Raw genomic sequence first — 26,087 nt, 5'->3', positions numbered from 1 at the left:
TTTTTGACAATTCACGGGACTGGCTAAGCAGTAATCCGTACCATCTGTGACAGTAATGAAAACGCCAACCTCACTGTTCCATGAGCCTTTTCCTTCCCCTTATCAACTGTCAAGGCACAGGCTGGATCACCAGACACCTTCCCCGGGTGGTGTCAACCAGGCATCGGCGTGCCCAAGTACATCTGGATTCTGATTGGCTGCACAGTGCTGGTTTTCCAGATGCTGGCCATAGAAAAGTGAGCTGGGATAGAATCACCGAATATGCCAGAACTAGGACAAGGCACAGAGCTATTGAAGCTAGCTCACTTATTTCACCCAAGACACAGCTGAGGTTAAAGGAAGTCACACACTTGCCCGAAGACACAGTTTGGGGTGGAGAAGGCAGGATGAGAACCTCAGTCCAAGACTGCGCAAACCCGCTCAGTATGCCATAACAATGATGATAAAAATACTTCCAACTCTGTGAGGCACGTAATGTTTTAGAACATGTACCACTGAATCCTTTTTATGACCCTTAGCCTAAGACAGATGAGGACATTGAGGCCCAGAGAAGTAAAATGACTTGCCCATCGACACAAAACTAGTAAGTAATCACGCCACTCTCTGGATTCCCAGCGCAGAGCGTTCTGACTACCTGAAGCTTTGAGCAAATTCTCGCTGCCACTCTACCAGCTGTAGGAGGCCTTATGGCTGCTCTACCTCTGGCCTGTGTTTTCTCCTGATCTTACTTTTCTGATTTTTTATACTTGTCCCTAACATTTTTTAAATGCACATACACCATTCATTTTTAGTTCAATAAGGCATACCCAAATCTATGTGTCAGAGCTGGGATATACATAAATGAATACATGGATGTGCAAGGGAACAGAAACTTAAGGGCCAGAGTAACATGCTAGACAAATAACAGGCCTGTATCCGATTCCACCCTTTTGTCTATTTTCTTTGTCTTTGAATCTCACTTTCGTTATCTGTCAAACAGGTCTAACGAAACTTGCCACTCGCATTGTTAGGAGTATAGAAATAATAAACATAAAGCACGTGGAGAAGGTGCGTAGGATTGGCACCTAATCACGGGAGGCTATTCGTAGCAGCAGTCATATACACAAAGAGGCCTGTTGAATGCAACCGAGGTGATTTCTCTGACGCCAGAAGCAAGGCATCAACTGATCCCTGGGGGTTTATGCCTTCAGAGAAGGGCACTCACGTGAGTTGGTCGATGGTGTAGTAGAAGTCACAGGAGTCAAATTCAACTGGGAGATGTCAAAGTCATCACAGTCGTCTGTATCCTGTGCCACCCCGACTTTGTTGAAGTAACTGGAGAAGGCCTCTGAGGTGCAGGTGAGGGAGGGCTGGTCAGGTTTGCGGGAGGGCACGGGTGGAGGCTGGGCCATCTGGAAATCCTTAAACATTTCTTTCCCCATTTTCTGCCTGGGCTTGTCGGTCTGTGGACTTGACCTGGCGGAGTCACCCGTGGCTGGGACGGTTGCAAGGGGGGTGAGGGGACCTTGGAACATGGCAGCTGGCAAAGGCATAACAGTTTGTGTGGGCATGAAGGCGGCTGGCGGAAACTGCCCGGCCACGGTGGGCCAGGGCTGCTGAGTGGCAGGGAAGAGACCCGGCTGGCCCCATGCGATGGGCTGAGCCCCTGGCATCACCTGAGCGACTGCTGGCTGAGCACCCATGGCGATCTGCTGTTGGACAAGGGGCTGCTGGCCCCAGAAGGATGGGAGGACGGCGCCCATTGCAACATAACCTGCAAGGTTAAAAAAAAAAGTCAGGCGCCTTGGGTAAGAATTATTCAGGGAGTCAAGTGATGGGCAGAAAGGGACCAAGCAACTGTTGAGTGTCAGGCTGTGTGCTAGGATGCAAAGGTGAGTAAGACAGAAGTCCCTGCTCTCCTGGAGTCTGTCTTCTAGAGCCCTGGTCAGGGAAAACTGCTCTGAGGAGATGACTTGTAAGCAGAGACTAGAATACAGTGAGGGGGACACCAGGCAGAGATCTGGGGAGTAATGATAATATTACTATAGTTCTTAAAGTTCTTATAGTCTTATAATTCTTAGAGGTTTCTGACATCACACAACCTCAGAAGCCAGTGTGTCTCAGTGGAAAAGGCAGAGCGCTGGAAACCAGGCACATCTGGGTTTGAATCTTGCCTCCCCTTCTTGCTAGACTCAGGGCATTCCCAAATGCTTCAGCTCTCTAAGAGTCAAGCTCTTTGTTGTAAAGCCAGGTTATAACATCTTCCTTCTCAGCATCGAAGCGGTGTGCAAAATGATTAAGAATCAAAATGTTGGAGTTTTAGAGGCCAAGGTTAAAATTCAGACTGCCACTTCTCATCTATGGAATTTGGGGAGAGCTGCAGAAGCTCTCTAAGCCTCTCCTTATCTGTAAAATGGGTAGAAAATACCTTCTGCGCCTCATTGGGTTAATCTAAAGATTAAAAAAAAATGTAAGTTAGCATCTACTCAGGACCACCTCATACAGTGGCATAGGTTGGGCACTGCAAAACTCCAGGGGGTGTACTCACATATGTCACCGTAATTTTTTGCTATATTATTCCTTTCAGGTGAGATCTAGTCATTTTAAAAGGAGCACAAGTGATACTCTGTACCATAATAATAGAAACAATAATAATTTCCACCTATTAAATGCTTACAACATGCTAGGTACAGTATTAGGTGCTTCACATCTTTACAAAATCCCTGCAGGGTCGGTATCATCATCTCCATTTGAGGGATAAGGAGATTGGTGCTCAGAGAAGAAAAGCACCTCATTCAGGCTCACACAGCTGAGACAAGCTGGGATCAGGACCTGAACTGAGGTCATCTGTCCCCAGAGCCAGCATTCTTCCCACTGCCTCACCCAGATGGCCAAGACTGACTTCTGATCTTAGCACAGTCGGTAAAGCTGGTCTAGCCATGTAATGTTTTAGCGCACTGTGGGCCTGGAGGAGACTCCCATGTCCTTCCAGGGGTCCCCACCCTTTTCAGGGTGCAATCATGCCCAGGAGACAGATGACCAGTCCAGGCAGAGTAGACGGCCTCTCAAAATATGCATTTTTATGGCTATTGGAAGGAATTTGCAGGTACAGAGCAGTGAGACCAGGAAAAGAAGAGGGTGGTTGCACGGTATCCTAGCAACTTCCAAATGGAAGACTGGCGAGTGCAGGGGCACTGGGCATGTCCTGGGTTGTGTCAGTGACTCCGGTGAGCCCAGAGAAATCACGTGTGGGCTGCCTCACTCATGCTCTAGCCTCAGATCTGCCCTTCAATGGATTCATAAGGGATGGAGCCAACTTCAAAGCCAGTCCATTTCCTTCCAAGGTCAGAGGAGGCTCCAGTAGAGGGGTAGAGACAGACACACGGGCTTCCTACTGATCAATCTAATAGTGTTAAATACTTTTATGGAATGAGGCAGGAGTGGCAACAAAACAGACAATATCCTTATCAGATCACCTTGGTCCTCGTGCCCGGAAATGAGAGGGGTGAAGAGGCATTGGTGCTGACGTTTAAACTTGTAACTTGCTTACATTGTCTATCATAATAATGCAGTGACTTGAACCTACCAACAGACTAAGAATTTGGCAACACTGTTTTTCTTATTTTCTGACTGACTTTGACAGGGTTCAATGGTTCTCAGTGGGAGTGCTACTGCCTCCTAAGGCATGATTAGGAAATTTCTGGGGTGTGTTTTGGTTGTCATGATAATTTCGCGGCCAGACAGTACTGGCATTTAAGGGGCCAAGAGCACTGACACTAGACCTTCTATAATGTGGGAGATAACGTGCGTGACAAAGAAATGTCAGCATTCTGTTTGCGATTATTTGAGTATAGACTAGATTTTTTTAATGACTATTTTATTTTATTATTTATTTATTTTTTGGGGGGCTGGCGCAACCCTGTGGCTTCCAGGATTTTAGTTCCCCAACCGGGAACCCAGGCTACGGCACCAAAAGTGCCACCAGGGACTAGATTGGACTTTGAATCACATGGAAAATCAAAGTTTCTTTGCACAGTTTTAATGCACTACATTTTCCAGGAATATAAGAACTGTGTATATTTGAGGGGAGACTATACTTCGTTTTGTCTGGAACATTGTCAGGAGTTGTTCACCAACTTGGAAAATCACGGTCCCTGATCATGGCGCTGGAGGAAGCATGACACTCCTGTACTGGGTGGTCTGAACCTGTGGTGATTCTAGTCATAGGTACACACACCTGACCACTTAGTATGTTTTCTAGTGTAGTTTTACCTGGGTATTTCCTTACTGCTATATATTATCTTGTTATTATAAATTAGTTTCCTTTATTTCTTCTTTATATTACAGTTAGGACATTATATTGATTTCTGAAAAACCAAGTAGGTAGGTTATATTCTCTATGAGTTTCATTTCAAAATATTAAAGGAGACATCACAAATCCTTGTTATAAAAAAGGGGCACTGGGTCTGACAGGGTGAAGAACGGCCCATGGGTCTTGCCATCACACCAACCCTGGTGCCCATTGTGGTAAATGGATGGAAGGCTTCAGCCTCCAGCCAGACTATTTTTTTGCTTGGCTCCCATCCCATCCTCCTTACTGCCACCAGACGACTGTTCTAAAATGCAAATACAGTTGACCCTTGAACGACGCGTGGGTTAGGGGCGCTCACCTGCACACAGTGGAAATTCTGCATATAACTCATAGTTGCCCTCCGTATACCTGGTTCTGCATCCACGGAATCAACCAACCGCAGACCACATACAGTACTACTGCAGTATTTCTTGGAAAGCATCCACGTGTAAGTGGACCGGTGCAGTTCAGGCCCGTGTTGTCCAAAGGTCAGCTGTACAGTGCTTCATTACCTTGAGTATGAGGCCCGGAGGCCTTAGCTTGACTTTGGAGCTTTTGGGGTCAGTTCCTTTCCACTTCCTCACCCCCATGTTCCATTTGCTCTCCCACTGGCACCCTTCCCTGCAGCAGTTGCAAACAACCCAACCTGTTCTCTCGTCTCTGTTGGTCCATCTGCCTGGAAAGCCATCCCTAATTCTTTTTCACATGGCTGCCCCTCCTTTGCTCTTTGAGACGTGGTTCGGCATCGCCTCTGCCCTCTAGACTCAGCTGGTTCTCCTCTGGGAGTGCACAGTCCCCCATGTTCATCTCCACTGCGGCACTTGTCACACTGCGTCGGAAGTGCCCGGTGATTCTGTCTTCCCTCATGAGACTGGAAAGCTCCCGCTACGAGGAACCTTTCCTTTCTTTCTCCCTCCCTCCTCTGCGTCTAGCACAGTTTTGGGCACACATCCACTGCTCCATAAATGCTGGAGGCTGGAGAAAGGCTCTAGGTAGAGGTGAATGAGTCACAGTGGAATAAATGCCTTCACTGCATTTTTCTAAGTCTCCAATTAAACTCCAGCATCCGTAAGTGCTATGATCTCTGATGAGTCAGTCTACTGCTGGTGGCAGGCTTTTTCTGCCCCTTTTTTTTTTTTCCTTTTTTCCACAAGGAGCCAACAGATGGGCTGTGCACACTTTTCTGGAGAGAGCTATTAGCATGTCTCCCTGGCTTCATGCCATCTGCTTCAGAACAAAGTACAATATTCAAAAGAAAAAAAAAGGCAACAAGGGTAATTGGGTATCATGTTTGGGAACTTGCAGGTCTCACTTGCTCTTCCTGGGTGGGAGGGATCCCTGCAGTGGGGGCTTTCCCCAGACCTGTGAGCCAAGGCTCTCGGGCCACATGGCACTGTGCCTCCCTGAAGGGCCATCTCAGTGGCAGGGCTGCAGTAGCACTGAACATGGGAAACCACTGCGTGGCTGCCACTGCAGCCACTTAACAGCTTAGTGACTGTTTACTGGTTAACATTCAACAGTGGAGGTGCCAAGGAGCATCTGTTTACGCCATGAAGTCCAGATGAATCATAAATCTCCTCGCTGTGCAGTGAAAGGAAACACCTGCATTACTGTCTTGCAGTTAGATTTTTAAAAGTGTTGAAAATCGCAATTTATAACCAGATGCTGGCACCTGGGGATATCCTCATTATTAAAAAAAAAAAAAGCAGACTAAAATGGAAGAAAATAGTGAAAACTAAAGGACTCCTCCAACATATATACAGAACTTATATGGTACCTCTTATCTACATTATGTCATTTGATTCATTTGTTCAAAAATGGCCCTCCTGGGTGCCAAGCACTGTTTGTCTTTGGAGATGCGTGAAGAACAAGACAGTAAAAAAAAAAAAATCCTTGCTCTAGTGGAGCTCACATTTTTTGTGAAGTCGATCCTTGCAAACAAGCCTCTGGGGTAGCTGTTATCAGTATCTCTTTAATCTGCATACAGGGAACCTACAGCTTCAGGAGGGGAAGGTTTGATGTGGCTACACGGCAAGGGTAGGTAGCAGAGCCAGGGTCCCCAGTGAGTAGGGCGGAGAACGTTTTCGGAGTGCTTACTTATGTAAACACTGCCAGGCACTGTTTTAAATGTTTTATACTACATGTATTAACTCGGGAACAGCTCTATGAGGTGGAATTATCATCCCCATTTTACAGATAAGTTCCCTGAGGCTCCAAAGCGATACAGCTGAGTGTCACACAGCTGGTTAGTGGCAGGGTCTGTACTCATACAGAGCACATTCTCCAAGCCCTTCAGGCCAGCTCTGCCGTGTGCAGTCAGGAAGTCAAAGACCTAAACTTTATTTCATGCATTTTTTAAGAGAACATCCCAAGAAGGCAAAGGAAAAAAATATAGGTAAGAAGAAGACATATTTTCTTCTACTTTAGACGTCAGAGTAATAATAATAACAGCATTTTCCACATCGAGCATTTACAACGTGCCAGCATTTTTCAGAGGCACTTGACTTTATTTTCTCATTTAATTCTCATGATATTGTTGCAAGGTAAGTATTATTTTAAATTCAGTTATAAAAATGAAGAAACTCTGACTCTGACAGGTTAAGTAATTTGCCCAGGAGCCTAAAGCTTATAAATAAACGATTGAGCCAGGGTTCAAACCCAGCCTATTAATTGTGCTGCACACCCCAGGTCATTTCCCATCTCCCGGTCACTGGCTGGGCAATTAGGGACAGGAGCCGGAGATTCAACAGCTGCAGTGATTTTTAAGGCCGGCTAAGGGAGGAAGACGGCAGACAGTTTAACACCAGCTGAAGCCCAGTTTTGTTTCTCAGCATAGCCGAAGTAGAGTAAGAGTGGCAAAAATACGCTAACTGAAATTAATTTGAGACTTACTTTCTAAAAATTAAAATCTTGGAGGTAAAAAAAAAAAAAAATCTTGGAGGTAATCTATCTTTTTTTTTAGCAGCTGAAGAAGCAGAATCTGAATGTGCAGAAGTGGTTTATCCAGTTTGCAACACAGCTGGTCAACTACAAGACCGCAAAATCCAGGCCTTCAAAGCTCTGAAGCTCTGGCTGGGGGGAGGGCCGGGAGGAGTGCAGACAGGTTCTCAGGCATTTTAGTCAAATGTTAGGGCCGGGGGGCTTCCCTGGTGGCGCAGTGGTTGAGAGTCCGCCTGCCGATGCAGGGGACACGAGTTCGTACCCCGGTCCGGGAAGATCCCACGTGCCGCGGAATGGCTGGGCCCGTGAGCCATGGCCGCTGAGCCTGCGCGTCCGGAGCCTGTGCTCCGCAATGGGAGAGGCCACAGCAGTGAGAGGCCCGCGTACCGCAAAAAAAAAAAAAAAAAAAAAAACAAATGTTAGGGCCGGAATTGCATGCAGCCCCTCTGACTCACAGAGAAGGGGGTGGGGGAGGGGCCGGGCCATTTCTCCACCTGGAGTACTCTTGATCCAGATGCCCTCCTGGCTCACATCACACTCCTCCTGACCACAACCTCCATTCACACCTGCCCTGCTCCACACTTCCTTCTGTTCATACCACTGATCATTTTCTAGGATTATGTTAAGCTACTTATTTTTATGTTGTTGTCCATCTCCCCAGTAGAACGTAAGCTCTCTGTAGCCAGGGGTCTGTGTCTTTGGTATTCACTGACACACCCCAGACACCTAGAACAGGACCTGGCCCATAGTGAGTACTGAGTGGATATCTGTGGAACGAACATGCCTAAAAATGAGTAAGTTGGGTGCCATCAGAGAGTGGGGACAAAGCATGGTTATTCTGGATACAAGGCTGATGGCCCAGGAAGGTGGTACGTTTCTGGAAAACTGTTATTCTAATTTAAAACGACAGATTCAATAACACTATTCCCAAGGACATTTTAATATCCACTTTAGGTAGAGAAAACTAGTCATTGCCACTGTTCCATTTTAGGGGTGGGTAGAACAGATTTGATTGGAAAGCTTAGCAATTAAAGACATTTCTAGGCTACCTATAGATTCTCAACTGTAAGTCAGACCCCGTTGCTATCAACCTCTGTTGCTTCTAGAAGTTCATAATGATCCCTCAGCTCATACGACTTTGGAACAGAGTATGAATTTTTAATTTCACTTTGAATAACAGCAAGGTTTATATTTGGTGGCAAGAATTTGTTTCTAATGCTGTGTAATTAAAAGTAATTATTTATAGAAGAATGCAAGAAATTTATATTCTGAAATATTCAAACTCTGCCATTTATATAAATAAAGTAGAAAAAGAAAGATAAAGCCACAGATTTCAAATATGTAGTTAAAGAAAAAAAGTCTTTAAGGATGTTTTTGCCTTAAAGACTTTACTTTTTGCTATGTATGCAAAAAGCAGTACTAATACCACCTTTGGCCATGTTCAGGTAGAGTGGGCCAGCTACACGGAGTGCCTGATGCCATGGAAACAAGATGCCTCAGACCCCACCAATATGCACCTGCAACACTATTACTATATATATTTTTACCCTGTTGTAAAAGTGTATATTATATATATACGTTTTAAAGAATATTTGGAATATAGAACAAACGCTCTTTAAACCACTAAGAGCCCCATTACAATTCACTGTTAGCAGTTTGTTCTGTCTCCCAGGTGTTTCCCTTTGCATGGGGAACCTCCCCTTCTTTAAGCCTCCACCCATAAGGCAGATCTCTTCTATCCATCAGCTCTCTAGAGGTCTGCAGAGCACGGACTCACACCTCCCCCACCTTCCCTCCATCTGGCTGAGCTGGACAGTACAAATCAGGATTTGCACTGATTTGCATGGTTGTGTGTGCACCAAGCTCCCCAAAGCTATACACTTGGAATCTTGACCTTTCAGGTGCAAGACATGAGTGATTTCCAGCCTGCAGCATCCCAGAGTTTTGTGAACATACCACCCGCCTGCCCACGGCAGTTTCTCAATGTCACCTGAAGAGTCACAAGGAGAGAATGGTGGTCCCACAGGTGTCTGGCATAATCTGGCAGTGGTTCAGTCAACGCTTTCTCTTTCTTGGTGGGTGGAGGCAGAAGGAAGGTGGAAGAGGACTTACCTGAGGGTACAGCAGCAGTGCCGAAAGGTACAGAACCAAACATGTCTGCACTCGCCGGAAGTGTCTGAGATGAAGACGGGATAAAGGCATCACCTGGAGTTGCAGGAGTCTGTCAGACAGAGAAGGACAGGGGTGCGTGAGGCCCCTGGGAGACCTGGCTCAGTGCTAATCAGGACGGGAAGCAGCAGGCACAGGAATTAAGTGGGGCAGTGCTACAGAAGCAAGCCCCGGTCCGGGCCACTTACTGTGGCAGGCAGACCATGAGCTGGTCATAAAGACTATAAAATGGGAAAAACAATACCCATCTCTAGAGCTGCAGAGAAGCTTAAATGAGATCATGCATTTCAAACACTTAGCACCTACCACACAGAGGCACATAGTAGGTGCTCAGCAAATGCTGGCCAGTATCGTGACTATTTAGTTTGAGCCCCTACCCTTTGAGGGTGTTTTTGGGCCCTCAAATTATCCCATAATATCTTTCACCCTTCAGAAATGGTCAATTCAAAGTGACATACACTCACTCAGGACCTACCGCGTGCCCGGCTCAAGGCTGTCACTTAATACGTGGCCAATAAACAGATGTTGACTCAATAAACAAAGAAAGATTAGCAAGTAGAATAGAGACCCTTGGGTCCTGGTGCCTCCCAGAATCCTGCCTGAACCTTCATTTGCAAAAAGAAGCAAATGTTCTCAAGAAGATGATAAAAAAAAAAAAAATGATGCTTGAGCAGGTACAAACTTTAAAGCCTGGCCCATGCTGGAATTCCAGAAAGGCCTGCCGCATGAACTACTGGGTAAGGTGAGGCTACGGAGATAGAAACATGGGTACTAGTTTTTTCAAAGGTCCACACCCATGTATAGAAGCCTTTTGCCTATAGAGTATGCCTATTCGATGCCATAATATGCTTATTTTTCTCCCCTTGGAATAGATTGGAGCAAGCAATTAATCCTGAAACCATGGCAATTAGACGAGGCCATTTTTAGACTAGCAGCTTGCAGGAGGCATGGCATTGTTCTGAGGATTATTAAATACCCATTTGGACAGCACTTGGGTTTAGGGCCAGAAACACAGCCATGAGCTGCTGTGTTAAGCCCTTTAAAACACAATCAATGTCATTCTCTTTTTTCTGGTGTGACCTTGGGTGAGTCCCATGCCTTCTCTGGAACTCAGTTTGCTCATCTGTAAAATGAAGAGGCTAAGGTTAGACGATCTCTCCAGACCTTTCTAGCTCCATGGCCCCATGGTTCAGACATGCAGCTGTTCCCCCTGGGATGGAGGAGAGACTCTCTAGACTGTCCAGCTTCCCTGGAGACAGGAGCCGCTGTCCCCTCCTTCACAGCTGCTCTGGGCACCAGGCATTCGGAGCAGAGCAGCTGTGCCTAGATTCCCTGGCGGCAGCTATGGGCAGCAGGCTCTCATGCCATCTGTCCTCAGTGGTGAGGTTACAGCCATTTCTCCGTGAGGTGCAGCTAGCCAATGACCCATGGCACCATCCCTGGGTTTGTGCAACTGTGCGGCGCCTGGAGGAGCCGCCCCCTCCCAGCAGCTTCAGCTGGTGCAGCTGTGCCTGCCTGCTCTCCGCCCACCTCCGGGGAGCGGGCAGGGGAGGAGCTGGAAGGGCCAGTTTGGCATTTTTCTCTGCAGTGGCTGCAGGGTTGCCTCTGAATGCCTCCAGTTCTCAAAGCACTTGGATTCTATTTTGCTTTGGTTTTCATTATTTTTTTTTTTTCCTTTTCATTTTCAAGTGAGGGCTCCCTGCAATCTCCACCCCAGTGCAACCAATGACTGAGATACTGTGGCTGAAACTAGAGCTGGGGATCCAAAGCTTCATGAGCTCAGCGAAGCCAGCAGGCAGGTGGGAAGGGAGGAGGAAATGAAAAGAAGATGGAGAGGGGAAGAAAAGAAGGAAACGAGAGAGGAGAGGGCAGAAAGGGCCGGGGAGAGAAGATGCTTCCTTTACTGGTCTGACCACCTGGCTTCCTTTACTGTGTGGGATCTGGGTAGGAGATGACAAATGCCTCATCGGGTCTGCTGTCGTGTGGAGTTTCTTGCCCATATTCCCAGCTAGACCATGTGTTCCTTGCAGGCAGGGATCACATCCCGTTCCTGTCTCTCTCCACTGCCCAGCATAACAGCAAGAACCCCAGTGATAGCCTGTAATTGCTGATGCATGGTCTCATTTATTTCTCAAAACAGAGCATGTATCATAATCCCTTTTTAAAAAAAAATAGCAGAGGAAATTGAGGTTTAGAATTGTTAGTAAATTTGCCCAAATCACACAGCTTGAAAGAGTCCAAGTTGAAATCCACCAGTAGCCTCTTTTACCCAAAGCCCATATTTTTGTCACCATGCGACTGAAGAAGGAAAAGAAAGAGATGCAGGGCTCTGAGGGAAGTGCATACTTACGGGGGGAGAGGTTATATCAGGAGGGGTGGACATGTCCCCAAAAAGTTCTAACTGGGTCACAGCCTGAAAAGAAAAAAAGATAATGGTGTAATCACATGAGGAACGGATGCTGTGGGCATTGCTTTAAAAAAATTTGATTTGAGGACACACGTTTCTTTTTCATCATGACTATATAAACAATAAACCCAGTTGGTCATTACGATACCTCTTGATCCCAAAGACAACATCTCGGATGTAGCCGGAATCAATTGTTGCTTCAGTGTGTCCGGCTCTTTATCTGGGCTTAGTCAAGCAGATCTGGGCTTAGCCACCTTGCATAGGCAATAATAATGCCACTTTTACATATTTACCATCCAATGCCAACACTGTTTCTATTCTCCAGGAGACAAAGGCAAGACACAGTCTCACCATTTGCTTTCTTTTCATGACTGTATCCACATGTACAAAATGCCTTTCATGTATTAAGTACAGCAAGTCACCACTTCATGGCCACTTCTCAGTAAATACTCCTAATAATACTGACCCTGAGAGGTATGAATCCTCATCCCCATTTTTACAAATGAATAAATTGAGTCTCATAGAGGTCACCTCAAGGTCACCCGGGCCATGACTTGAATTTTCTGCATATAGAGCAGGCAGTCAAATGACAGTCCCCAAAAGAATCCATCTTTAAGATAAAAAATGTAGTCGGAGGAGAAGAAAACATATCATTTAATACCAGGAAGGGCATCAAAAACAGCCCAGTATATATACACTATTAATCATTCCGAGGAGCTCCATCACTGTAGACACTGTATCAACTATATTCCCATCCATCATACGACAGTGTCTGAGCAAGGCCAGCCAGAGCAGTGGGAGAAGCCCTTTAAGACACACTTAGAAATTAATCTGCATACACTTCCAGCTTCAGAGTCTGCAGGGAGTCTGTGGTTGGCAATCAAACGGCCTGACTTAAAGTACATAATCATGTGTTTTGTGCAAATCTGCCCACTGCAAAAAAAATACTTTCTGCTCGTCTTTGGATTTTAAGTGATAGTTTCTAATTGGGGGAACCTAAAAACAGCACCCAACTGAAAGGACAGGGAGAGTCTGCCTGTCTGCCAGGTAGGACTCCTGCCCTTGAAATCTGTTCTAACCAGGCAAGGCAGGAGCTCCACGATTCACACAAAGAAAGGAAAATTCTCTGTTACTGACAAATGTGTGAGCTCTGGGCCCAGGAAAAGTCCCATTCCCAGGGATGTATCTGAGCTCTCCCACTGCCAACCTCTGCAATTCCTCATGGCCACTGTTCCCTCATCTGGACATTGGAGATAATGTCCAGATAATACCTCCTTTGCAGATTTACTGACAATATTACTAGCAGGATTTTGAAGTTGGGGCAAGCCTGGTGAAAAAGGCACAAAAGATTCTTTTCGCTGAAAGTCAAGCAGCTTATCCTGGTTAACTCACTTTCAACTCTTCCCCTTAAGCTTTCAGATTGAATGAATGGTGCGTGGCACACAATAGGGCCCTATACATATTCACTTCCCTCCCAGCTACATAATATGTGTTTTTTTCGTACACGTTGGACTGCGAGGTGTTAGGCACTGTGCTGGGTGCTCGGAACATAAGAATGAGAAATGACAAGTCCCAGCCTGCAGGGAGCTTACAGTCTGGTGGGGACGATCCATAGATATAGATTGTAAAACTTGCTTGTTTTCGGGAAGGCTTCTTCAGCACGTGAACAATAGTTTATATTATTTGGTGAAATGACGCCAATCCTTAGGCTCTCTCCCAAACCCACAAAAGGCGAAATTCTATTTAATCCATTCAAGGGAAGCTTCTGGGCTTCCTGGTCCTTGGAACTCAATGCTTTGCAAATGGCCCACGACTATTTTCAGCGGTAAGAAAATATTAAAATGAAGTTAATAATTAAGTCGCACAATTTACATTTCAAATGTGTTGAACTCGTGGCACACTTTCACTAACATCATAAATATAATTGATTGGCTAATTTTCTCCTTAAGCACAACTTTTAAAATAACCTTCATTCTTGAGTTACAGACTTTCCTCCTGCCAGAGGACTTCCACTCGAGGATTAAACGAGAAAAAAACATGCAGAGGCATTAAACATAGATTGGTATTTCATTCCATTGGATTTGCTGCTTAAACAGAACCTTGAGTTAATTAAATTTTATCGAAAAAGGGGATTCTTAGGCCATAAAATTAAAAATAATTCTAATAACCATATGTGCTTGAGAATCTGGACTAATGTCTATTTTCACAGGCCCTCTCCCCAAGTTAACCCTAGGCGTTTTATTTGTAACTTAATAAGCCATGTTCCATCTGATAATATTGTTGTAATTAATCACTTTAACGGCCTCATGAGAATAAAACTAACCATTCACATTTGTAAAACACTTTATAGTTTACAGCACGTTTTCTGATACAGTATGATCATGCTGGACGCTCCCTGGGCCCCGTGAAGTCAGCAGCCCAGGAATCTCTCTCGTTCGCTCTAGTTTGCAGATAAGCTATAACAGAGGCCTGGAGGTTAAGTGACTTGCCTCTGATTGGTCAGCTAAAAGAAGCTGGGCTTGACCCACAGGCCGGCCAGCATCTTGTTTATCCATTGGTCCCTTTACCAAGCCCTAGTTAGCCTTCCTTCAAGGTAGAAGTCCAGCCCCACAATATTCTCTAACCAGAAGCCAGGGTTCCCACGGGTCCTGCCATGACACACATCCATCTGAAGAAGTCACCTCCAAGGTCAGCTCCAGATTCCTCCTCGCCTTCCCATTCCTGGCCCTTCGGATGTCTTCAGGTAGAGACATGGCTGTTAATGGCAGATTCTGCCCCATCTTTAGGCCCTGGGCGTCCTCCAGGGTAAGCAGAGTGACCCTGGAAGCTGCCACGGCCGGTGAAGGGGTGGAGGAGGAGCTTGGCTGTTGAGGGGGGAGCCCCTCGGTGTCTCCATCAGGCATGTCCCCTTCCCCCACAAGCCATCCTTTGATACGAACAAATGATGGTTTTCCAATAACATCTGGAGTGCTGTACAACCTCTTTCAGGGTTAGACCCCTGGTCCTTCTTTCAGCTAGCCCATTGCAACTAGACTCCTAGGTCCCTCCTGTAGAGAAGTTCTGAAAGTGCCATTGATGAAGGCAGAGGTGTCCTTGACGGACCCCCAGGACATATTCACACAGACCCACTCCTGTTCTGACATCAGGTACTCCTTCGTTCAGGACAAGTATGTAGCCCCTACTGTACATCAGCGACTGTGCCAAGAGCAGGGGATACAGGGATGAGTAAGGCATGTTCCTGTTCTGAGTCTCATGAGCTGCCTGTTCTACGGGAAGACAGACCTATAGACAGAGAAGCACCCGGGGCTCACGAAAGGAGGGGCTGCCTCAGGGCCTTTGCACACGCTCCTTCTCTGACCTAGATCACTCATTCCCTCCCCCATTGCCTTTCCCACCCATCCTCCAGGACACAGATTAGAGGACTTTATTTCTTCCTGGGAAGTGTTTCCTAACTCAATTTGTACCCCAAATCCCATTGCCCCAAACAGCTTATGTGAGCCTCTCAGAACACTGGTTGTCAGCCTTGGGTGTACATAAGGGGAAAACATGGATGCCTGGTTCCCACCCCTTGAGGTTCTGAATTAGTTGGTTTGAGGTACAGTCTAGTAACTGAAACTTTAAAATCTCTCAAGGTGATTCTAATTGGCAGCCCAGATTAAGAACCCCTATCCTAGAGGCTTCCCAAGTGCCCTGTACTCAGGGGTGACAACGTTCACCGGCCTATGTATTAACCAATCTGAAGAAACACTGGCTGCAAACCAGTACACTTATTCCAGGCTTGACCGACCAAATAGCAGCCTTGCCTGGTTTTTATCTCCACAGGTGGACTGAGCACATCCTGTTTACATGTCTGAGTCCCCACTATACTACACTATACTATGCTCCCCTACCCCACCCTTCTCTACTGACCCCACCCTCTCCTCTCCTATGCTATGCAATGTCGCACTGTTATACTTAGAGCTCCCTGAGAATGGGGGTTGTGTCTTCCTCTCTATTGCATCTCTAGCATCTATCAGAACACCTAGGACACGTCAGGAGATTGAAAAATATTTGTTGAATGAAATGAAGGGGTGTCACGTCCTCTCCAACACACACTCCTTCTCTTTCTCTCTCATGCGCGCAAGCACGCACACACACATACCCTTGCCCCGACTCTTCTCCTTCATCGCGGGGCCCACCAGGAGTCTCCTGTGAACATTAGGATAGGCAAGCACTGGAGCAGAGCAGAGCACCTGCCATTCCTGCAGGAGGGTGAGGATGCATGGAATGGATGAGAATGACCAGAGCAACCCTCATGTCACAAGAGCCTGGAGGCCTTACCTTTGTTGCCTCAAAAATCTCATCAAAGTCCATCGGCAGCTTTCTGTTCTGTAAGCACAAGGCATGACTTATGAGCATGAAATGAGCGATGGGACGATGACATGAAACAGTTAATCAGGTTGGGCCCTCTCACACTTACAGGGGTTGCCGCTGCAAACCGTTCTTCAAAATCTTCAAACGTACAACTGTTCTGAAAGCGTAAGGGATGATGAATGAGGATGAAGTGAATGACATACAAATGACATGGGTTTATGAGTTTAATGATGATGGGATCTATGGTTTACACTCCCGTGGTCTCAGGAGGTGGGAGCTGTTGCCAACGTACTGTGAAAACTCTAGAATATGCTCCCAGCATATGATAAAACACGGGCCTGACGAGGAAATACAAGCAATGGGGAGTTTGTAGCTTTAAAGTCCATCTTCCTTAAATTACAGCCCTGACTCGGCCAGTCTCAACAGTGGAAGCAGATAAGAGCATGATGTTTAACCTTGAGATTTTTACTTTAAAAAGAAAAAGTGTTATCATGTGTTTCAGCCAAACTTAGTTAACTTGGAGCAGTCTGTGAACAGCAGGTTTTATAAGTGCCTTTGTGCATGCGGCCTTTTCTGCTTGAAATGCTCTTCTTAGCCTTGCAGGCCCAAAGCTCACCCAATTCCTCAAACCCAGCTGAAAGGCCACCTCTTCCACGAAGCTTTCCTTGGTCCCCTAGGCTGAAAACCATCCTCCGAGAGCAACAGCGCATCGCTTGTGCCCACTACACGGTGAACTCCCTGAAGCAGGGACCACGATGCATTTGTTCTTGAATCCCTAGCAGATCACAGGGGATCGGGCTTGAAAATGTATGAACAAATGCACGCTACTAAGAGTAGCTGGCAGTTGACCAAACCTAATTGTTTTGATACTTTTTTATTTTGTTGTTTATAACTGTTGAGAGCTTTGCTAAACCGCTCCATAATATTGCTGCCTAAGTATCCACTTTGTGTGGCCAAGCGGCCTGCACGGGTCTTGAACTGACACTAGCCTCTCCAGTGAGGCAGGCCCTAGATAGCAACCCACAGAGTCACAAATAAATGTCAGTTTCTGATATGACCATCCTAACAGCCCTTATGATCACACTCTCCCCAGCCTCCCAGGGCCTTCCTTTACGTACCCCTTAGATAAGATTCCTTTGACACTTCACAAAACCCTGCTCTTTTTTGTTTGAATTGACCAATCCGGCCTCAGGCTGGGAACCCTAATATAGGCAAGCGCCCAGGTCCTGCCTTGCTCTCTGCCTGCATCCTGCCCTGACCTCCCCTCATGCCCCTTCCTCCAGGAACTGAGAGTAATAAACTTCTCTATTTCGATTCCCTGGTGGTCTTTTGTTGAACCCTGGCTCACCATCCGACAACACCCCAGGGCTTTACTTAACCAATGTTAATTTAACAAAGTCACAACATTAACACATATTAGTATGTATAACATCTCTCTATATATACACGTGTATTTTTTCTTTTTCGCTTTCTTCCTTCCTTCTTTCCTCCCTCCCTCCCTCCCTCTCTTTCTTTCTTTCTTGGCTATGTCCAGTCTTAATTGTGGCAGGCGGGATCTTCACTGCAGCACGGGCTTCTCTCTAGTTGTGGCACATAGCTTTTCTCTTCTCTAGTTGTGGCGTGGGGTCCAGAGCGCGTGGGCTCTGTAGTTTGCGGCACTCGGGCTCGCTCTTTGCGGCGAGCGAGCTCAGTAGTTGTGGCGCGTGGGCTTAGTTGCAGCATGTGGGATCTTAGTTCCCTGACCAGGGATCGAACCCGCATCCCCAGCAGTGGAAGGCAGATTCTTTACCACTGGACCGCCAGGGAAGTCCCTGTATACATATATTTTTAATGCCCATGTTTCGGTCTACACTTCCAGGCTAATTACACTTTGGGTGACTTCCAAGCAGTGTAACATTAATATAAATCTGAAATATTGACATTAAATTGGAGTTACTATGCTTGAACAGAAATGCATTATTTCCAAATTTTGAGGAGAGCTTCCTGTTGGCCATGGAGGAGTGGAGAAACCACCAGCCATGATCACTTTCACTCTGACTATAGCAAACGTGACTGTACATCACTCAGCCCCAGTTACAGGGTCGCAGAGCAGAGCAGGAAAACCCACATGCCCGTACCTACCACGGCAGAGCCTTAGGGCCAGACACCAGCAAATTCCGTCATCAACCACCTGCTCCCACCAGGCCCTGGCTCGCCAGGAGTCAACAGTGGCCAAGAGAAGAGGAGGAAGGACCACATCAGATAACCACTTTAATAATAATAATAATAATTATTATTATTATTTGGCCAGAGACAGGGAGACAATATTAGTCTAAGTGATCCTGTAACCTGCGGTGTGGCCTGAAAGGTTAAGGTTATGCTGCTATATCCTTTATAAATCTCACACTTCTCAGGATTTATGGCACAGTCCCTACCAACTAGCTCTGGGTCATAACTTTTAATAAAAACATTTTTTAGTGTCCAAAATCTCATTACATCTGTCCAATATAAAAAAGCAAATGGCTTCAGAGCATGATGGATGGATTAAATAAATTTGAAAAACAGCCGGTGGGAGAGTCTCATAAAAGCCCCACCACATAATGAAAATGTGTGAGGACAGCCAGCACTGGTGTGAGTCCGTCACTTTGCTGGTGACAGAAGTGGGGGCTTTTGGTGAGGGGTGGGGCTGGGCTGTGAGGAGGCGATTTCCATAAATTCAGATGGAGATTGGTCTGGACGTGAGAGCAAATGCATCTCTTCGGAGTTACACAAATACGGACTGAATCATGGCTGTGCCCCGTGCTGGCTGTGCGACCCTGGACAAGTCCGTGGGCCCCAGTTTTCTCATCTTCAAAGTGGGGATGATAATGATAACATCATCTCAGGTTTATGGAGAGGGTTAACTGAGATGTGTGTGCAATGTTTTGGTTGGTGTTTTGCACACAGAGGTGTTTATAAATCACAGCTATCATTAGGATCTTCTCATCCTATTTCTTTTGGCTCTGTTTTGCAATGCACAGGAACACATTTTTTAATATTAAGAAACGATTACTATATGATATTTGGAAAAAGATAGAAGAAGAAGAAAAAAACATCTTGCGGGAAGCCCCCCTTTAGAAATCACCCCCACTTGAGAGCACGGACCAGATCCTGTGAAAAAGGATGCCCAACACTTCCTGGCCTTAGTCCTGAACCCCTCAGTGCACTGTTGACCCCACCTTCTCCCTCTCCTCCCTTCTGTCTACAGTCTTACCTGAGCATCTTCCCATCTATACCCTTTGTACCTGGAGCTTGTGGTTACCTTCCTGTTTTGATCTTGGCTCAGTCATTTCTTGGAGTTCCTTCCTCCCACCTGGGGTTACCTTCAGTAACACTCTGGGCACTTCAGCCACCCAGTGGGAGACCCCTCCAGCCAGTGCACTTTCTCTCAACTGATTCTCATGGGCAGAACCTGGAACCCATTCCCTAGTCTCCCTGCATCCCCATCTCCTACTTTACCCACAAATACTACTAGAGTTTTTGTTCATTTACCTTCAAGTCTTTTCTTCCCCCTTCTTAGATACATTTCTTACAGTTACTATCATGGCATGCATGCAGCTTTGTATTCTGCTTTTAAAAATTCAATACGAGGAATCAGACTCCCTGACTTCAGACTATACTACAAAGCTACAGTAATCAGGACAATATGGTACTGGCACAAAAACAGAAATATAGATCAATGGAACAGGATAGAAAGCCCAGAGATAAACCCACGCACCTATGGTCAACTAATCTATGACAAAGAAGGCAAGGATATACAGTGGAGAAAAGACAGTCTCTTCAATAAGTGGTGCTGGGAAAACTGGACAGCTACATGTAAAAGAATGAAATTAGAACACTCCCTAACACCATACACAAAAATAAACTCAAAATGGATTAAAGACCTAAATGTAAGACAGGACGCTATAAAACTCTTAGAGGAAAACATAGGAAGAACACTCTTTGACATAAATCACAGCAAGATCTTTTTTGACCCACCTCCTAGAGTAATGGAAATAAAACCAAAAAATAAACAAATGGGACCTAATGAAACTTAAAAGCTTTTGCACACCAAAGGAAACTATAAACAAGATGAAAAGACAAACCCTCAGAATGGGAGAAAATATTTGCAAACGAATCAACAGACAAAGGATTAATCTCCAAAATATATAAACAGCTCATGCAGCTCAATATTAAAAAAACAAACAACCCAATACAAAAATGGGCAGAAGACCTAAACAGACATTTCTCCAAAGAAGACATATATGGCCAAGAGGCACATGAAAAGCTGCTCAACATCACTAATTATTAGAGAAATGCAAATCAAAACTACAATGAGGTATCACCGCACACCAGTTAGAATGGGCATCATCTGAAAATCTACAAACAACAAATGCTGGAGAGGGTGTGGAGAAAAGGGAATCCTCTTGCACTTTTGGTGGGAATGTAAATTGATACAGCTGCTATGGAGAACGGTATGGAGGGTCCTTCAAAAACTAAAAATAGAATGACCATATGACCCAGCAATCCTACTACTAGGCATATACCCAGAGAAAACCATAATTCAAAAAGACACATGCACCCCAATGTTCATTGCAGCCCTATTTACTATAGCCAGGTCATGGAAGCAACCTAAATGCCCATCTACAGACAAATGGATAAAGAAGATGTGGTACATATATACGATACAATATTAACCATAAAAAAGAATCAAATTGGGTCTTTTCGTTCTTTGGATGGATGGACCTAGAGACTGTCATACAGAGTGAAGTAAGTCAGAAATAGAAAAATATATATCGTACATTAACGCACATATGTGGAATCTAGAAAAATGGTACAGATGAACCGGTTTGCAAGGCAGAAATAGAGACATAGATGTAGAGAATACACATATGGACACCAAGGGGGTAAAGTGGGGTGGGGAGTAGTGGTGGTGGGATGAAGTGGGAGATTGGGATTGACATATATACACTAATATGTATAAAACAGATAACTAATAAGAACCTGCTGTATAAAAAAATAAACAAAACTCAATACGACAATCCAATTTACTCACAATTTGAACTTCCAGTGAGGATTTAAAGGAAGAGATTCTCTTGGGTTGTTTTAATACAGTTGTAGCCTGAATCGTCATTAAGACAGTGAAATAAAGCTTCCACAGGGAGTTTACTTTCCCATAATCTCTTTGGAGCACTGGGGACACTACTATTGTCCCATAACTGAATAAGGTAACTCTTAAGACCAGACTCATGTTACTCTTGCAGCAAACGTGAGTGGATGAGATGGGACTTGGTGTGAACACGTTAAAAAGGATGAAAACTTATTTCTGGCTGCCAACTAAGAAACCTGCAGTGGTTCTCACCCCTGGCTGCACAATGTAACCCTCTGGGGCAGCTTTTACAAAACTTCGCATGCCTGAGCCCCGCATCTAAGACTTGGATTCTACTGGTCTGGGGTGGGGTCCTGGCATCGGTAGGTTCTAAAAGCTCCCCAGGTGATTCTAACAGGCAGCCAGACTTGTGAATCACCGTGTTGGGGAATGAACTCTCTGTAGGAATAATTCGTGAAAGTCCTACTGGAAAAACGGAAGGCATCTTGATTGATTACATAATTGATTAATTTATTTCTTCAACAAACATTCACTGGGTGCTTTCCACTTGCCGTGTCCTGACTAGGCACTGGAGATAACAAAGATGAATAATACATGGTCCTTGCTCTCTTGAAGCTCAGAGCAGAGCCAGGATACATAATCATTCTAGCATGGGGGTGGGACAGGAGTGGGGCAGGGAGGGCACAAGGCATGAAGATCTCAACTCAGAACCCAAGCTGATGCTGCAGAAGAATGAATTCAATTATCCATTTAGAAAGCTCAGGAGGAATGGATTAACTTAAGTGATTTGTAACTGCACCAAGGTGGGTACTATTAACACACCTAGTGATTCCAGGCATTTGGCCGCAGGTGCTGTGGCCTGGTGAGTGATTTAACAATGAAGACATGTGCTAATGAAGACTAATGCCCTCTGGGGTATCTAGGAGTTTATGCTCTCTGTTAGCCAGGAGTAAATAGCCACTTTCCTAATTCTCCGGAGAGGAAAACAGGAAAAGCTCTGTTTGGCAACTGAAGAACAAAGCGGGGGTGGGGGGAGTTGAGATGCAGAGTAGAAAATGTGATGTTAATAAATGATTTCTCCCGAGAGCCGCACTGTCCAACAGAACTTTCTGTGATGATGGGAAGTTGTACACCTGCCCTTCCAACATGGTAGCCAGTGGCTACACGTGGTTATTGAGCACTTCAAATATGGCTTGTGTGAATAATGAATCGCATTTTAAATTTTATTTCTTTTTAATTGATATCATTTTAAATAGCCACATGTGACCAGCGGCTACTGTGCTGGAGAGCTAAGCTCTAGATAACAGATATTAAAAAACAAAACAAAACAAAACAATTCAGCTGACTGGGTGCTTTCTAAACACTAGACATATTCCTTCCTTATACAGTCTCTTCTATTCTTTTAAAGAATATCCTACCTTTGCATTGACCAGAAGGGTTGTATGGGACAACTGAATTCTTTGCTATGTCTAGACAGTACCGTGAAATCAAATTCAGTTTGCAAAAACAGGAGCCTTCTTCTGGATGTAAGTTTTGTCATTGCCTGGGCTAAGCCAGACCCAGATGTTGGTGGGTTTTTTTTTTTTTTTTTAAGGAAGTTGAGATTCCTTTAATGGATTTCAAGTGGAAATCCATGGAACCTCATCATCATTCCAACAGAACGGAATCCCCTTTAAGGCCAAAATGTCCCAGCCTACTGGGATTTGGGGCTCAGTGGTCTTGCTGGACTCAAGGCCTTGACCTAACAGAGGAATCTGTGCTGCTTTGTGGATTTGTCCCTGTAATGACTGAGAAGTTGCCCCTAACTACTCAAAGCTGGGCTGCATTTTAGCAGTTAATTGCCCTCCTTCTGCCAGCTACCATTTTAGGAGGGTCCTAAAGGTTGTCTGGAAGGCTAGAGGGTGGAGGGAAATGGTTAGACCTTATAATGAAAGTTACATCTTCCCTGGAAGCACACACAAGTGTAATGTATCTGCTAATCCCTGGGACAATGAAATATTTACATCCAGCTTCCTAAAAATGAAGTTGGTCCTTAAAACAGCCTCCATTTTCCCCATTTTTTTTGTATTGTGGTAAGAACACGACATGAGATCTATCTTAACACATTTTACAGTGTACAACACAGTATTAACTGTAGGCACAATCTTTAGGACTTAATCTTCTTGCATAACGAACTTTATACCAATTAAATAGCATCTCCCCACCTCCCTCTCGCCCAGCTGCTGGCAATCACCATTCTACTCTCTGCTTCTGTGTGTCTGACTACTTTATGGACCTCATATAAGCAGTATCCTGCAGTATTTGCCTTTCTGTGATTGGCTTATTTCACACAGCATAATGTCCTCAAGGTTCAGCCAAGTTGTCACATAAGCAAGGACTGACTTCTTTTTCAGGGCTAAATAATATTCCACTGTATGTATATACCACATTTTCTTTATCCATTCAGCCATCAATGGATATTTAGGTTGAAGTGGCCTTTGTTAACATGCAAGAAGAGAGTCAGGATGCACACTGGTGGAGCTTTATTCAGGGGCATGAGAAAGGTAGACTCCTTGCACAAAGGTGAGGGGGCTACGCTGACTGGACTGTGCTAACGTGAATGAACAAGGGCAGCTGTGGCTGAGGACTCTGACTCTGGAGTCTTGACCTTCCCAACTTGAACCAGGTCAAGAAAACCAATGTGCTTGCATTTGAAAACAATGGTTGCTTTTAAAGTGAGAAATTTGATGTTTTTAGGAGAGGCAGGGTGGGGAAGTGGGCAGAGGGATATTAGAAACAGCAGCTTTCACAAGACATGGAAGCAAACGAAATGACCATCGACAGAGGAATGTACATATATACAATGGAATATTACTCAGCCATTTGCAGCAACATGGATGGACCTAGAGATTATCATACTAAGTGAAGTAAGCCAAGACAGAGCGAGACATATATGATAACAGTTCTATGTGGAATCTAAAAACAAGTAATACAAATGAACTTATTTACAAAACAGAAGCAGACTCACAGACTTTGAAAACAAACTTATGGTTACCAAAGGGGAAACGTGGGGAGGGGGATAAATTAGGGGCTTGGGATTAACATAACACACTACTATATATAAAACAGATAATCGACAAGGACCTACTGTATAGCACAGGGAACACAATATTCTGTAATAACCTATATGGGAAACGAATCTGAAAAAGAATGGATATATGTATACGCATAACTGAATCACTTTGCTGTACACCTGAAACTAACACAACATTGTAAATCAACTGTGCTCCAACAGCGGCTTTCAGTTCAAACTTCTACTTTCATTGGTGTTTCCTCGGGTGAATTCCTTCCTCACTCTGAGCCTCAGTTTTCTCCTCAAGAAATAGGAAGAATTATGCTTACAACATGGGCTCGCTGAGAAGAAGTGGTGAGAAGGTGGATGTACATGAAAAGAATTAGCACAGCAAGTGAGAGTAAAATCTCTCGAAGGACGTCAGCTCCCTTTCCAAAAGCACAGAAAGGGAAGGAAGGATGGGAGGGAGGGAGGAAGAAGGGACGAGGGAGAGATGGCTGGGAAAGAGACAGAGAGAGGAGCGAGAGAGGAAACGAAGAGACAGATAGGGAGGAAAGAAAGGAAGAAGAAAGGAAAGGAAAGCCATGGGATTATATGCTTGGTAAGTGAGGGTAGGCGGGTTCCAGGCCATGGCAAAAGTCTGGGAAACACTGGTCCAGGGAAGGAACAAAGTCACCTGGAAGAGAAGCTAAACGTGTGGCATGATTTTCATAGGCCAGACGTTGGTCACAGCAGGTTCCCGCTCCTGCACCTTTTCCCCAAGCTTGAACCCTGGCAAGGCTGGACCATTGTGAAGTCCATCAGCCCCACTGTTCATTCCGTCTACCCCGCACCCTTCTCTTCTCCACTGTCTTCCTTATGCCTGTTTCAGAACTCAGTGGGCAACTCTGTGTTTTCACGCCTGGGTTTTCTAAAACACATCCCTTATTTTCTTGAAGATACACCTAAGGATGGGGTTGGAGGTGCAGTTTGTAGGCTGCTACTGATTATGCGATAAGATACTAAGATCTAAGTCAGCCTGATCTCAGCAACAGTGATAAAGGGAAGGAGATGCTGGTGGTGATGCCCAGGAAATGATGGTGTCCGTGTTGGGGGGGGGGCAGCGGTGGGGACACTGATGGCGGTCATAAGCCGTGAAAACCCACCACCCGGTCCCTCCACATCAATTAACTGAGCATCTTCGATAAGACACAGCCCTCGTCCTTACATGGCGTGAGGGAGACAGAGGAGAAAACAGGGAATTATCACATGATTGGTGTCATAAGTGAGATGATTCACATGAAGTCTGTAGTATATAGGGCGTAGTTCAAAGTGATGACATGATTCACGCCTGTGGTTACTACTGCTAGTATCCGAGCCCATCCTGAGGGGTCAGACATTTTGAGACAGTGGCAAGAACGGTGCTGGGGATTTTGATGGTATCAATACTGTTGTCACGAGGCAGTGATTATAGAGAGATGATAATCTGGTGAGAGCCCACATGAGGCCAGTGATGGGGATGGAGAAGAAACGCTGAAAACTCCAGTCTACCATGGAGCTTCTCTAGAAGCCCTGGGGGATGACTTCATGCTCTGATACGGGGAAGCTTCCAGGACTCTTGATCCCAGCTCCAACCCATGACCTCACCCCAGAGCTCTGACGTGTGACAAGGAGGAGTTTAGAAAGCGGGGGGACCTTCCTTGCTGTGGATCCTTTGTGGGGGAAGGTGCAGGTTGCAAGATAGCTTGGC

General features: G+C 45.4%; 1 protein-coding gene across 7 annotated transcripts in view; it reads right to left on the bottom strand.

The window, feature by feature from the left end:
- Window positions 1–26,087, bottom strand: part of DAB1 (DAB adaptor protein 1) — a 417,476-nt gene that overhangs the window by 19,164 nt on the left and 372,225 nt on the right. For 3 of the 7 annotated variants that reach the window (XM_027108390.1, XM_027108388.1, XM_027108392.1), the window contains 5 exons: window positions 16,306–16,356; window positions 16,167–16,214; window positions 11,790–11,852; window positions 9,383–9,491; window positions 1,205–1,753 (listed from right to left, as the gene is read on the bottom strand). In XM_027108390.1, the coding sequence (XP_026964191.1) occupies window positions 1,205–1,753; window positions 9,383–9,491; window positions 11,790–11,852; window positions 16,167–16,214; window positions 16,306–16,356 (820 nt within the window). The remainder of the gene's footprint in view (window positions 1–1,204; window positions 1,754–9,382; window positions 9,492–11,789; window positions 11,853–16,166; window positions 16,215–16,305; window positions 16,357–26,087) is intronic. The other 4 variants (XM_027108386.1, XM_027108389.1, XM_027108387.1 and 1 more) reach the window with 2 other exon arrangements.

The sequence above is a fragment of the Aethalodelphis obliquidens genome, unplaced genomic scaffold (assembly GCF_003676395.1).
Source record: "Aethalodelphis obliquidens isolate GAN/ISIS:26980383/991018 unplaced genomic scaffold, ASM367639v1 scaffold9, whole genome shotgun sequence".
In the NCBI taxonomy this organism is placed as follows: Eukaryota; Metazoa; Chordata; class Mammalia; order Artiodactyla; family Delphinidae; genus Aethalodelphis; species Aethalodelphis obliquidens.
The sequence above is the reverse complement of the archived record's forward strand: the minus strand, read 5'-3'. Positions and strand labels throughout refer to the sequence as shown.